The 14,532-nt window shown below is 39.7% G+C and overlaps 1 protein-coding gene across 1 annotated transcript in view; it reads left to right on the top strand.

Annotated features, from left to right (window-relative positions):
* The window catches only part of SERBP1 (SERPINE1 mRNA binding protein 1), a 30,883-nt gene extending 18,457 nt beyond the window's left edge, over window positions 1-12,426 (top strand). Inside the window, 5 exon segments of the mRNA XM_019531599.1 lie at window positions 822-999; window positions 4,910-4,957; window positions 7,287-7,460; window positions 8,126-8,164; window positions 11,282-12,426. Of these exon segments, the coding sequence (XP_019387144.1) occupies window positions 822-999; window positions 4,910-4,957; window positions 7,287-7,460; window positions 8,126-8,164; window positions 11,282-11,338 (496 nt within the window). The 3' untranslated portion in view covers window positions 11,339-12,426.
* Window positions 12,427-14,532: the final 2,106 nt, after the last annotated feature.

The raw sequence follows: 14,532 nt of genomic DNA, 5'->3' as shown, positions 1-14,532 counted from the left end.
CAAGTACACCCCACCATACACAAGCATCTACACCCCTTCACACACTCCAGCCACCTTCTGCTCACCACAAGTCCCATACCCACCCCCACAGATGCACCCACCCCCCACTACATACAAGAGCAGGACTTCATTTTAAGCTATTGTGCAATCACCTGTGTATGCTATACAAATTTATATAAATCAGGACAAAAATATTTTTTTTAAATCAGTGAATATTGTAGATGTTTTCTTTTAGAATATAATTTGGTATTTTTCTGGTTCTGAGGCGGCAAAACCCCTTGCTGAAAGGATTACTTCCAGGGGGCAAGGGGAGGGAGGCACTTCTGGTGGCAAAGGTCAGGGGTTAGGGGGTGGGACTTCTGGCACAAAATGACGGCCACGGGTCAGGGCACATTATGGGGTGGGGTGAGGCTACCCATGCAGCCCTCCGTCCAAAATAATTGCCTGCCCCTGATCTAATGTTTGTAGAGGCCTTAATGAGGTGTCGGAGAACTTTTAAGCTAACTACTTTTGACTGATTTACAGTGCTGTGTTCCCATGTGGTTCCTCTAAGGCAGCTTGTTCTGCTGTTCTTTTGCCCGGTCTTCATTGGTTAGAAGAGACTTCTTTTTCTTAATTATTAAGAATCTGAGCGGCAACGTGCTTTCTGTAGGGCAGCATTCTTTACAGACTTAATGGGTCTAATAAGTATTACAAAGTGTCGCATACAGAGTTCTGTTCTGTCACTACACTGCTTTTGAATTTGCTACACGCAGGTCTTTAAAATATGAATGAATAGAAATCTAAAGTCAGTAATTATAATATAAATGAACTCATTACAGAGAGAATGAGGTTGAAGAGGTTAAGGAAGAAGGTCCTAAAGAAATGACCCTGGATGAATGGAAAGCTATTCAAAGTAAGGATCGTGCAAAGGTTGAGTTCAACATCCGTAAACCAAATGAGGGTGCTGATGGGCAATGGAAAAAAGGATTTGTTCTCCATAAGTCAAAGAGTGAGGAGGTAAAGTAACATTTAATGGTATTCAAGAGTATCCAGATCTTATTGTTCAAATATATAAGTACTGTTCTGACTTTACAGATTTTACTCCTTGGGGTGCCAGGACTGTCAGTAAAACTGCTGTCTAAAAAAAATAACAGGATGCTTTGTTAACGAATGCTAAAAGTTGAAAGCAACATAAATAAGAAGATGCTAAATATGATTGGTTGCGATTATTGAGCCATCTCTCCCTCCAGCCTAATGGATACAGGTTTTTTTTGATAGAGTTGAGAACAAAAAAATCTGGGAAGCTACTGCAGTTTTAATAGACAAGAAAACTTATCTCTTTTGCTTAAAGTTAAACATCGCTTTGCAACATGTAAGTTTTAAATAGTTGAGAAACTTAAAGCCACTTGATAAACCCTGAAATTAGCAGCAACACAGTATTATTACTGTTGTGCTCACAGGTAGCATTTAGTGCTTGGGCTTGTGCAGTAGATTCTGCAGTAATGTGGGAAGCTAACTGTCCAAGCCTGAAAACCTTTTTAAAGTTAATTGATGAGTTGATTTCATAGTGTACACGTCTAGATATTTTATGGGCTCTGTATTGCTAGAGCACCTTTAAAAATGGACAAACCATATATAAATGTATTTTGTAATGTTTAGCATTGTAATAGTTATGAACCAGAACTAGGGAAATCTTAAATTCTAGAATCACTCTCTAATCCACATACAGTTTAGTAAATAATCAGTCCTTGGGTACTCTGGTATTAAGAGGTTCAGAGTCAAGTTCCTTTAATTTCCAGGTAAGGGGAGCAAATGCTGTTTTTTAAAGCAGCCTAATCGGTAGTTTAAAATGGCTTCACATAACATTAAGAAAGTTTCAAAGTTAACTGCATTAAGAATTATTTTGTGACGAGTCTTAGCTTCTCTGCTTTCTTCCATTTAAAAATAACCTATGTTGTCCAGTAACTGTTTATAGAATCTACTTTTAATCTTTTTGTTGGGTACATTTTTTTTCTCCTCTTTTTAATTAAACTGCTTTCACTCTTAGCAAATATTTTCTTCTATTTTATGTAGAACTCTTTTAGGCAAAGCTTACCCCTCTAACCCCCCGCATTTCCCAGACCCGTGGCTTAGTATCTTCATTTATAGAAGACTTGGGTGTTCTGTTAATACTGTGCTTGTGACTGTATAAATTCTTGGTTCTTATGTATCCTTTATGTTTACAAGCTTCCATTTACTTAAGGTGATGAATGTCTGAAGCTTACTTTTAAATTACGTGGCTGTATGGAGCAGCCATATTGAAAATAAAACTTTATTTTCTATGAAATTTTGCCCTTTTTGTAAAATACAGTCACAATTTTAAAGAAACTAGAGGGATTTAGTATTTCATGAGGATGTTTCTGTCAGTGTAAGCATATATATTGCATAATTTAGCTTATACATTTAAATTAAGAATTTATTAACAAAAAGGGAGCACAGAAGTAACAAAGTTACGCTTTAGGTAGTGTTGAGTTGTACGGTTTATAGTTATTTATAGTCAATGGAGGGAATGCTGTGTTTAATTTTGGATTTATTGACTTTCTCAAAATTTACACTTGGATTACTTCCTGGGTGTGTTGGCTTCTACAGTAAAACCTGTTCTTGCTTGTTTTATCCATGCTCACTCTCTGGTTAGCTCTTTCCTATCCAGAAGCAGTCTGCCTAGATCTTTATCCTACCTGAGCTAGTGAGTGGAGAAGAAATCTGGAAAAACCCAAACTTAATTTTTATTTACCTTTTTGTAGAGGCTTGTGCGTATGTAAGCAATCTTATTATGTTTTATGATCTCTAACTCTTCGCTTGCAGCCGTTTTGGAGACTCCCAAGCCATGTTTTGTTACCTGCAAAGGCAGAGAAGCTTTAATGTTTTTGCCATATCTAAACTATAAAAATAGTTCATTAATAGTACAGCAGTACTTCAGAGTCATTTATCTGCAGATGGGAAGATGTATATTTGTGTCTTATCTTAATTAGTGCAAATTTCTTTTCTCAAAGGTGAGTTAAGTGAATTAAAATGATTCAGTAATGGAGATAGAGATGCAAATAATCTTGTCCTCCCAAGACAAATGGCCATAACTTTTAGATTCTTCTGTTTAAAATGGCCCTTAATTTACAGTCATCATGTCAGTGACTAAGGAATGAGTATCCCCTTTTAATAACTGAGTCTTTTCAAACTAAGTGAGCTTGTACAACTGTTGATGTGACTTGAATTTGGCTTTTCCTTTCTAGTTTAGGAAAGAGGGCAACTGTTAAAATAACCTGTCTGGACACTATTTCAGTTGCATAAGTCTCTTCCACACCCTTGCCTGTTTTTTGTGGAGAATGCCAAACGTTGTTGGCTAGTGCTCCACAAGAGCTTCCTGTAATTTGAAAATCCAGAGTGGCATTAGCATGAGCTCTCTACCAGCCAGTTGAGCAAGTACCATAATCTACATGTTAAAACAGTAATAACTGTTCCTGCTCCTTTTGGCTTCTTATACCTTCTTGTCAACAATGAAACAAATGCTTAGTGGAATGGAATAATTGCATGTAGACCACTAGTGCATACCTCTTTCTGATCAATAGTAGTCAAACAGTGGTTCTCTTACAACAGTAGTTTGGTTTATCTAAGTTCTAGGCTTCCTTCCAGGTCCTTTTAATAAGACTATTGTGAATGAATTATCAAAATGTATCCTACCTGCTTATCTTGGAAATCAGGTTGAATGGGCAGTCACTTACATGGGCAGTCACTTACTTCAACGTAGCTCTGAAGGGATGAGAAGAGTATGTTGTGGGAAGCACAAGTACCCAGGGATTTTCTAAGAATAGAGAAGATGTTGGTTCAGTCCTGTACATCTCCTTAGTCCTTCAGTCCTTCAAAAGAAATGTTTCTCATGCCAGCTTTTTTTTTTTTTTGGCTTTTCTAATGAGTTGGTGGCTGACTACCTGAGCTGTTTTCTTGAACATGCAGAACAAGAGGAGAAGGAAAGAGAAAAATATAATTGGTCAGCAAAATTTAGATTGCACCTTTTTAAAATTGGTAGCAATCTATTGAATTTTGGCAACTGTGATCTAGTCTGAGACCTTTTTCCACAGAAGTCTTAAGCTGAATTGTATTGTATTGTAAAGCAAATCTTAAACTGCACAAGAAAAATGATTACTGAGTTGAACATCCAAATTGTTGTAACAGCACTTGGAGGTGGGGACCAAAACCCAAATGTGGGTAGCATTGTGAAAAGTTCTTTATGTTTTGAGGTTTTAATGATTTTAAGTGGTATTTAAAAAAGCGTGTTGTCACATGTCTTAAGCAGTTTCTTGGGTTTCTTTTCTTTTGTTGTCTGTCACGTTATGATGAGAGACCTGTTAAAAATGACTTATCTCCTTTGAAAATATTTAAAGCCTGTAAGCTTCCCTTTTTTAGCTTTTATATTGCCCGTCATATAAAAAAAATGCTAGTTCATACACTCAGGGTTATGTTAACCTTGCAGTTAGGGGATGGTGCTTAAGATCCAAGCTCTGTACAGATACTTATCTTGAGCAGTTTTCAAAAATTAACCTGCATGTCCTAGGGTCTTATTCCATACTTGTTGCAGAGGTATTGGAGCATGAGTGACAAATTCATATATCTATGTTCCTTTGTGAGACTTGCAGCATAACTTTTAGTTTGCTTATGGTTGAATCAAGATGCTTTACTCAAACCTGCAGTTATTCACCATCCCGTTGTCTTCCTGGATGCTCGCATAGCCATTGATCTCATTCTCCTGCTCCTTCATGTACTCACTGGCATTTGCATCCAGCAAGTTCACATGACATTAACTGTTTCTGTATGTAGCTGAGTCTCACTTCTTCTTTTTTGTTTTCTTCCTTTTGTTCCTTTTGTCTCTTTGGCATGGACACACGACTTTCATCAGACAAAGGCGATGACAGAAATGCAGGGGAGTCTGCTGGAATCGAATGAGGTACTGACCCTTTACGTATGTGATTAGTGATAACTTGCATTTAATGTAATCTCATTAATTGGGTAATTCTTGAATGAAGATCTTTATATTTCATATATAAATATCAATAAAATATAAAGATCTCGATCAGATGCCCTACTTCATTCTATATATAATGAAGTAGAGCATCTGAGTAGATGCCTGCTGGAGCTCTTCTGTCTATGCCTCTTGTCTAGCTGTGTATCATGTATGACTACTTCATAAAATAGTATATTTGTTTCCCAGATGATTAAGTTTAAAGTTGTTCTCACCATAACTGCTTGCTTCCATAAATCGCTCCCCTCTTATTTCATATCTCGTCTTATACCTTGGGGCCCATCTACTTTAGCTAGTCCATAAAGTTCTCTTTCACAGTCTTCAAGACCATTTTTGCTATGATACCTACATGAAATCGTCAACTGATAATGACTAGTCAGCAAACTTCTGAATATTGTTGATGCTTTATAAACTATTCCTGTAAGAGTGAACAAACTGTTTAGAATAATCAGCCTTTGTGTGTCATATTGTACAATAATTATATATTGTTTGTCTCTTCCCTTTCCCTTCAGCTTTCATTTTATTCCTTCTGTACGATTTAAGTTTTTTCAGAATAGGAGCGCAGTATCTTTTTGCCTGCTTTCATAGATCAAGGACAATGAGACTTAGATATTTAGAGTTTTTAAGTACTACCACAGTTAAATAAATAGGATTACTTTTTCATGGGTATCTGTAGTTGCTCAAGTTGTAATGGTGTATTGTTTGCTGCTGTGAGAAATTCAGGGCATACTTGGTGTGAAATGAACAAACATTTGATTCTTATTTTTAGCTAAAAGAGAAGATTCTCCTTGAGATTAAACTATTTTAATATAATACGCTGATAATTGTCACAATAAGGGCAGAGTTTTTAATTCTTGATTTATTATAGTTTATAGTCATTTAAGTATAGATGAGGTATGCAGAACAGGCACGTCTTTTTTTTTTTTTTCCTTCTCTCTGTTCTCTCACTGCATTTTTAATGTCTAGTAACTTTTATGTACATAGCGGGTGTATATGTTTTATATACAGATGATTTCCATTAATACCTCTAACCTTACTGACTTCTGTACTAGGAGCTAGGGTTTCCTAAACATTTTATCAAATTCCAAATACCTAAAGTATCTGGAGCCTTCTGGAACTTTAACTTGGAAATAAATTCCTAGTGTGTTTTTTCAGTTGGTAGGGTCCTGTTATATTTTTCAATTCATATGCCAGTTGGTTCTGTATTTAAGCATGATGTAGGAGCTGCTTGTTGCTATTATAATGGCAGTATAGTTTGCATAACCTAATAAAGTATCTTTTTGTGGGTGGTCCAGCACAGTCAGTCTTCCTTGCCTTGGGGGTTATGAAATGGAGAAGGCATAAAGGGACTGTGCAAACAAATTTTAAAGTCAAGTACTAAATACGTGGAAAAGAATAACTGCTAGGAATTGACAAGGACGCTAGAAAATTACTTGCTTGTCTTTTAAATGAAATGTACTTTCTCACAGTGTGCTGCTGAATTCAGCTGGGGGGGTGTATCTGAGCCCCTCACCTGGGGAGGGGGGGTGCTCTAGTTCACCCACCCCACCCTTCAGCACCAGCTGAGGAGCCCCAAGAACAAGCTCCCCGTGCTGCTTTCCCGCCTCCCCCCCCTTCTGAAAACAACAGCACTGGCCGAGAGCCCTGGCTGTTACGGGAATCTGGCTGCAGGCTCCCAGCTGGCAGCTAGGTTCACTGTTGGTTCCAGTGGGAAGGGGAACTTCTGTTTGGTCTGGGGTCTCAGAACGCTTTGCAGAAACGGTTCTGAGTTACAGCTGGGAGCTGTACTTTTATCTGCACCCTCGCTTTATCCTGGCAGAAACTACCCTTATCGTATTTCCTCACTTACACCACATAGTACAACTTCCAGCAGCTTTTGTGGGCGGGGAGGGGAGTGCCCTGTTGCATGTGAGAAAATACAATATTTGATTCAGACCTTAAATCCTCTTATTCCTAGGATTAAATAGTGTTCAGTTTAAACTTGGTTCAGAGAATGTTAACATTGCTGTATTAGCTTGTATGTTGCAGAGTTTCTGCAGTCTTTAAAAGTTGTGGTATTTTTCACTAGGAAAAGAAACTCTTGGTTTCTTGATCTTTGGGTTGAATCCATACCATACTTGGTATTTCCATTTAAGCAGGTACTGTAAGTGTGTGTTAGTAAGAATTATTCTGAATAGTGGTGGGGGGGGTTTTTTAAGTATTATTTTTTTTTAAATTATTGCTTGATTATGGATAGCTTCATTTTTGAATTCAGGCTCATGCTGAAGACTCTGTAATTGATCATCACTTCCGTAAACCAGCAAATGATATCACATCCCAGCTGGAGATCAATTTTGGAGACCTTGGTCGCCCCGGACGTGGTGGCAGAGGTGGTAGAGGTGGCCGGGGACGTGGTGGAAGGTCCAATCGTGGAAGCAGAACTGACAAGGTAAATGATTATTTACAAAGGACACGTTTTCTGTAGCAGGACAGTTTGGAACTCTTAAATACTTTGAGGTTGGATTAATAATCAAGCTTTTCAAGAGAACTCTGCCTTTTTTTGAAATTGTTATCATATGAGTGTACTATCTTCAGAGTGTGTTTATTAGCCAGTCTCTTTCTTTTTGTTTTCTCCCTGGAGAGGGTGGGGGGAGTCAGTTTACCAAGTAACAAACCATTCTTAAGTGTTTGTAGGATACAAATACTGTATAGTTTTTATCCCCTTAAAGTTTCAAGTACAAAGCGTTCCAGCTAGGACTCTGGAGTGCTTTAGTATCTTTTTTCTTTTTTGTTCATAATTTAATGTATCATAATCTGTCTTTGGCAGTTGCACAGAATGCCTAGAAATAAGTTCTCATCTCTAGTTTAAGTAGTTTTATGCTGTCCCTTTTGTAAAGGAATGGGCTCCCAGTTTGTGGTTGTACTCCCTGTGTTAGACTCAGATATCTAGAAGACGGACATTTTTCTTGTCAAAATATGTTAAAGTTTAGAGGCCATAAATTGAGACTTTCGCATGCTCACCTAAAAGTACTACTAAAGTTACCTCCTGATAGTTCTGTTAAAGGCTTTCAGATATGCAGCTATTTTGTGTTGACTCTGTGTGTTTTCTTCCAGTTGGTTAAGGAGTTTGACGTGATCCATGCACCCAGCCAGGTTGGTGATTTCTACTAAATAGCATTTATTTTCCCTTTGCATAGGGCTATCAGACGAAGGTAGGGTGGGAGTATGTATGTATTTGGGGGCATTTTTTCAATGGATTGGGTTTTAATAGTTTCTGTGTTTTAGTTTTGGTAGAGTGCAAGTAGGGGAGGGACAGAGGTCTTTGTTATAGTAGTGTTTGGCACCTAACTGCTATACTGTAACTCCTTTTTGAGTGCGAGAGCCAGGAGCTCTGATGAGGCTTTTCCTGCCTCTCCTGTATTTGTGTGTTGGGATTTCTGCTGTTTCTGTTGGTTTGGAGTTCCTTAATTGTTAGCAGTTACATTTCTAATTCTTTGAATGTTAGGTTCCATATTGCTGAATAAGTGATTGGAGTGCTACAAATGGACCTTTTTTCCTTTTTTGGTTATAGTCATAAAGAGGTAGGGCTAGAAGGGACCTTGAGAGAGGTCTTTTAAAACAGCCCCGTCCATACCTGAGGCGGGATCATCCCTATCCAGACCATCCTATACAAATCCATTGTCTAACCTCAGTAAAATTAATGTGGTCAACCCTGACACAACACAAGACCTACCCCAGCCTGCCACGTGTAAAGCAGGGGGACCTAGGAGGCCCACATCCTTCTTTTATAAGGGTTAATATATAGGGGTGCACCAGTAGAGATTTTGAGGGGCCAGTACCGATAGAGCATTTTTAAGGAGGCATATTGGCTGATACCAATCCAATTTCCGATACAGTTATGTACTGCTGGTAAGTTGCTTGTGGTGGAAGGGGAGGGGGGAGAGAAGAGGCACGGGGAGGTGCAGCTCAATACCCCTCACAGTGAGGGAGGGGGCACCTGCCAGGCTTTTCTCATTGGGGGCTGGGCTTGGGGAAGGGGGCTGCAGCCACCTCAGATTTCACTGTTGCCCTGCTCCCAGTGCAGCCCCAGTTCAATAATCCTCCTCCATCCATAGTGTGAATAATCCTCCTCCATCCATAGTGTGGAGGAAAAGTTGGGGATGTGACAGGTGTGCGGCGGCACTGGAATCAGGGCCATGGTGAAATGGGGCTATGGAAGAGGCTGCAGCCACACCCCAAACCCAGTCCCCACCAAGAAGAGCCCAGCTCCAGCCTGCAGCTGCAGCCCATCCACCCCACCCCATGCAGATCCGGGGGCACAAGCCTTCTTCTGTGCCCTTCTGGGGTGCAAGTAGCGGCAGGAGCCTTCTTCCCCAAGTTGTGGCTCCATTCCCAACTGGGCAGTGCGTGCCTGCCCTCCTCCCTCACTGTGGGGCATTAATCTGCACCCCCTCCCTCCACACCTCCCCCTTCTACCACATCAGGCTTACTAGCTGCACACAGCTCTTCACACGCTGCTAGGTTTTGCTCCTCGCTGCCTGCTTGCAGTGCTGTGGCTGCGCACGCGCACACAAGCATTTATTGGCTGCATCAGGCTGATTTCTGATGCAGCCAACTTTCTTTATATTGATAACTGATCCAATATTGAACTGATACATTGGTGCACCTCTGTTATGTGCACGCAGCCACCGCACACAGAGGCATGGCCCTCTTCCTGGGAATATGTATATTGACTCCCAAGAAGACAGCCATGCCTCCTCCTACAGAGTGGATACCAGTCTGACCATGGGGTAAAACTTTTGTTTCTGACCCCAACTATGTCTTGGGAACATTGGCCCTCACCAGCCTTGGCTGCAACCAGCAATCCATGCCTCTGCTTAGGCCAAAAAATACTGCTGACACATGTAGAGGGAGAGAGTGCGTAGGGAATTTCCTCCCAATCCCACGCAGCAACCAGCAAAGCCCAGAAGCGTGAAAAATATTCATAGTAGAAGGTAGGCGTAGCTACACGTAGATCGTTCCTGACCAATGGCTGTCCAGCCTCTGCTTGAGCGGCTCCAGTGATGGTCAGTTCTCATTGTCCTAACTGGGTGCATCTATATGTGCACTTCACTGCAGTTTACTGCAGCTCTGCAGTAAAATGTCACAATTTACAGTGGAGTACTTGTGTGCATTGAAATGCACATGTGGATGATGCGGGGCTGGCTGGGGCATGGGGGTGCTAAAGTGCGGGGGCTGCCTGCTGCCTACCCCTGCACTTTAGCACCTCTTATGTCCCAGCTAGCCCCTCTGCCACCTGATGCCCAGAGCCCTGGGCTGACCCCCAAATATGACAGTTGGTGTCAGAGTTCATTGTTCTACCTTTAATTGCATATGTAATTCACCCACTGTGAAGAAGCTTTTCCTGCTATCCAGTGTAAGCCTCCTTTGCTGCAACTTTAAAACCATTGGTCCATGTCCTACTCTACAACTAGAGACAAGGGTTTTTTTTCTTCTTTTTATAGCAGCCCTGCAAGTATTTGAACATTGCTTCCATGTCTGTCCTTGCCTTCCCCCCTGTTGAACATGCCTAGCTCCTTCAGCCTCCTAGTGTGATTTGCCTTCCAAGGCTTTTTATCATTTTGGTGTATGACCACTCCTTTTTGCATGTATTATTGTGTGTACACGTGGACACACACCCACGTGCAGTCGAGATTATTCGGAAGCCCTTTCATTCCAGACTGACATTGTATTACTACTCGGGCACAGTAACTAAGGTTTTATAGAGTTTTGTTAAAGATATGCTTGACTTATATCTTGTTGGTTCAGTGCATCTTTAAGTTTAGTGTATATTAGCTGTGAATCTGTTTGATCTTCAACTAGAGTTCAACCAAATTATTTTACAAGCAAGGAACTAACAGCTTTTTCTGCACACCCCCCTTCCCCAAGAGGTACAAGTGCTATGAAAGCTGGCAGATGCATTAAAGGGTGTGACCATGGTTGGTACATGTCTAAAATGGATCACTTAAATCACTAGAATAGCATTAGTAAAATGTTAGTGTGGGAAAACTCCAAATAGACTACCAGCGTGATTTATCATGGGGAAAACGTTCTTAAAACATTTCAGCTATCTCTTTGTCTGTATCGACTAGTCAGTTTTACTTTAAGGAGTCGGTTAGCAAGTAGGCACGGTTCTTGACACAGTTTCTAGCAAAAAAAAAAAAAAGATGAAAATTATAAAGACTCCAAACTTTGCCTCTCCAGGTAACTTCTGTACTGTTTTTCTTTCAGTCAAGTGCTTCTGCTCCTGATGTAGATGACCCAGAGGCTTTCCCAGCTTTGTCCTAAACTGGATGTCATAAGCCAACCCTGACCCATCACTGGGCCCTCCTCTACGAGGCTTGCATGCTTAAGGATCCTAAACAACTAAGAAATTTAAAAGGGGACTGTCATTCATGCCATTCACACCTAAAGACTGAATTTTATCTGTTTTGAAAATGAACTTCTCTTGCTACACAGAAGCAACAATATGGTAGTCAGTTTTGTATTTAGAAATGTAATGGTAGCAGGGATGTTTTCATAATTTTTTCAGAGATTATGCATTCTTCATGGATACTTTTTTGTATTGCTGCTTGAAAATATGCGTTTCCAAACTTGAAATATAGGTGTGAACAGTGTGTACCAGTTAAGCTTTCACTTCATTTGTGTTTTTTAATTCAGGATTTTAGACATTTTCCCTGATCTACAAACTGGTTTTTAAATATTGCACACTTTCTGTTTCCTTTAATATCTGCTTAGCAGATTTTTATCAGTCCATGGTTACTTGGGATATGTAAACCTTAATTTGGCAAATTGTTAGTACTGTGTAGAATACTAACGTCTGGTATATTTTAATTTCATTTTAATACTTAATTTCAAACTTGGAAAAAAGTCATTTTTTCATCTGTTTGGTAGTTTGTGTATGCAAAACCCTTACTCAAAATGGATATCAAATACTTGAAAAATATTCCAAGCACATTGGTTCAGTCAGATAACTTTGTATTGATCCAGCAGTGATGTGTGGATAATTGGCCTTAAACAATTTTTAAAATGATATATCCCACCTTTCACTCTACCTTCTTTAGCTGTATTTCCTCCCTTCAGCAGTTTTAGATGTTTTGCTGGTAAAAGTTGGTCTGAATACTTAATATTCCTTAAGCATCCTGGAGACAGGAATAACTTTTCCTGTTCCACAGGGTTGGGAAAGGGGAATGGGCAGGGCATAGATTTCTAGTAGTCTACTTATTTTACATCTAGCAGTGCAGTGGATTTTATAAATGCATCAGTTTTTGGTGTATTTGTAACACTATTCCATTAGCTGCAGTCCTTGTTCTGAAGAAACCAAAGGGCACTGCTTTGTTGGGATGGAGAAATATTTGACTCATGAAAGTTCTAAGCTTCAAAAGGTGACACCTGCAGTCTGCATGGGGTAATAACCAAAAACACGTGTTCTCCATCTCATTCTGGATTTTTTGCTCTAGTGTTTCACCTTTTGGTCTCTGATTGCTAGCTGACGAATGAATGTTTTTCATGGTGCGATTGTAAGAAGCTTCACTTACACCTGTAAAATTTCTCATAGGTTAACTTTAAACCCTGTGAACAGGAACGTTACCACTTCCAAAAACACAAGGAGTTGAGAGAGTGACTAATAAAAATAATTTCTTAGGGTTTATTTTTTGGCTGCAGCATATTCTAGGAGACTAGAAACAGGATTCTCATTTTATTTAATGTTACACTCTAAGCAGCTTATTACACATTTGTAGTTTCTTAACTAGGTAGATAGAAAACAGATGGTAATGCCCTATTTTTTTAAAGCTGTACAGGACAGGCAAAAAGTATTGGAGACCTTTGAATATGAAAATGGCAAACTCCTTAATTGTGATGTTTAGTTGGCTTGCTTTATCTGAAATGTTTTCTACAAAAACTTCGTGTTGATGTAAACCAGTGTTAATATTGGACTAGAGACACTTCATGCACTCGCCTATCGGTTTTAAAAACAGTGGGCTGAGAGAGGAGGCGGCAAGTTTTCAAATGAAATGGTAACATTTCTGGCGCCTGGTTCAGTTCTCTTGACACTAAGTTATGTCTTATGTAGGAGCCTGGCATTAGGCTGTTCTCGTGCCTGGCACCAAGTAGTAAATTATCAGAAATTTTGCTTCCCTGTCCCTTTTATCATGGCACATTTCCCGCCAGAGGTACGGTGAAGGCTTATGAGATCTGTTGGGAGCACATTTTGATTATGCAGCCACATAGATACCTTCATCTTGGTCCATGCTGACTGAAAAACTTTCTGTTCTATAGCTCCCTCCTTTTACACAAACGCACTGCTGTTTCCAGACAAACCATGCTACTCCTACATTTAGTCCAGCATTTTAGGGTCCCAATAGTGTGATGTGACTTCGTCGTAGACGTTAGTGTTTCCATTTCTCCCACACTGGAATATAGAGCAATATCTTGCATAGTATCACACTTCCCATGTTTTCAAGACAGCCTGTACTTAAAATTGGTCCATCTGTTGTTCTGATGGATGTAAACTTGCCTCTTTCAGTCCATTTGTGTCAAGAACTAAAACTGTGAACATCTCTCTAATATTGGTGGGTGTTAACTGAAATAAAGGTTTATTTTCATGCTCTTTTTAAAAAATGTCATGAAAACATCTTAGCATGAATCCATTTAGATGAAAGCGCCTCTTTTAGTATCTGTCCCAAATGCTCTAAATCCTTTGGTGGTGGTGGTGGTGATGCTCTGGCACTCCCACTGCTATCAATGGACTTTGTGTTGAAAAAATGGCTTCTTCCCTTGAATAGTTCCAGTATTTCCTATTAGTGAGTTTTAGCTTCAGTAATTTCCTGTCCTTTTACTTGCTGTTCGTGCCAGACACAGGACTAGATCTTGTATCTGAAAACATTTTTAAAAAGGGTGGGTTAAGACAGAAAAAGTTGCATCTTTAGTGTTGGAGGCACATGAGCGGAAGCAGATGACTTGAATTGGTTATAAATATAATTATTTAAAGATTTGTGCATGAAAGTTCATCTTCAATCTTTTTGACACTGCTCCTGATAGGAAAACAGAGAGAAATAAATGCAAGTGTTGGCCTTATGGGAAAGAATGAGACCTATTCCAAGGAAAATTAAAGAAAAAGAAATCTGTGTGGATATATGGTGTTTGCACCTGTTAATTTCAAAGATCACTATAAATACTGTCTTATAATACCTTTTGCCCATTGAGATTATTTGCATACCCATACTTTTTGACTAAATACATTCAGGATATGTGCTCAAAGCTGATACTTCAGCATTTGCTAACATTTTATGTTGAAATGATTAAAAGAACAGTGTCGCGATTGGAGCAGCTACGTTTTGATCTGCCCTACCATTCAGGTAAATAATTTCCTTCCTGAGTCTGTTTAATATGTACTGCCTGATTTCTCCTGGCCCTGATGAGAGGTGGTAGCCTTGCTGGTTTCTGCATTAAAGATGGCAGGCAGTACTCCTGCTATTGCA

The sequence above is a fragment of the Crocodylus porosus genome, unplaced genomic scaffold (assembly GCF_001723895.1).
Source record: "Crocodylus porosus isolate Cpor-Errol unplaced genomic scaffold, CroPor_comp1, whole genome shotgun sequence".
Taxonomy (NCBI): Eukaryota; Metazoa; Chordata; order Crocodylia; family Crocodylidae; genus Crocodylus; species Crocodylus porosus.
The sequence above is the reverse complement of the archived record's forward strand: the minus strand, read 5'-3'. Positions and strand labels throughout refer to the sequence as shown.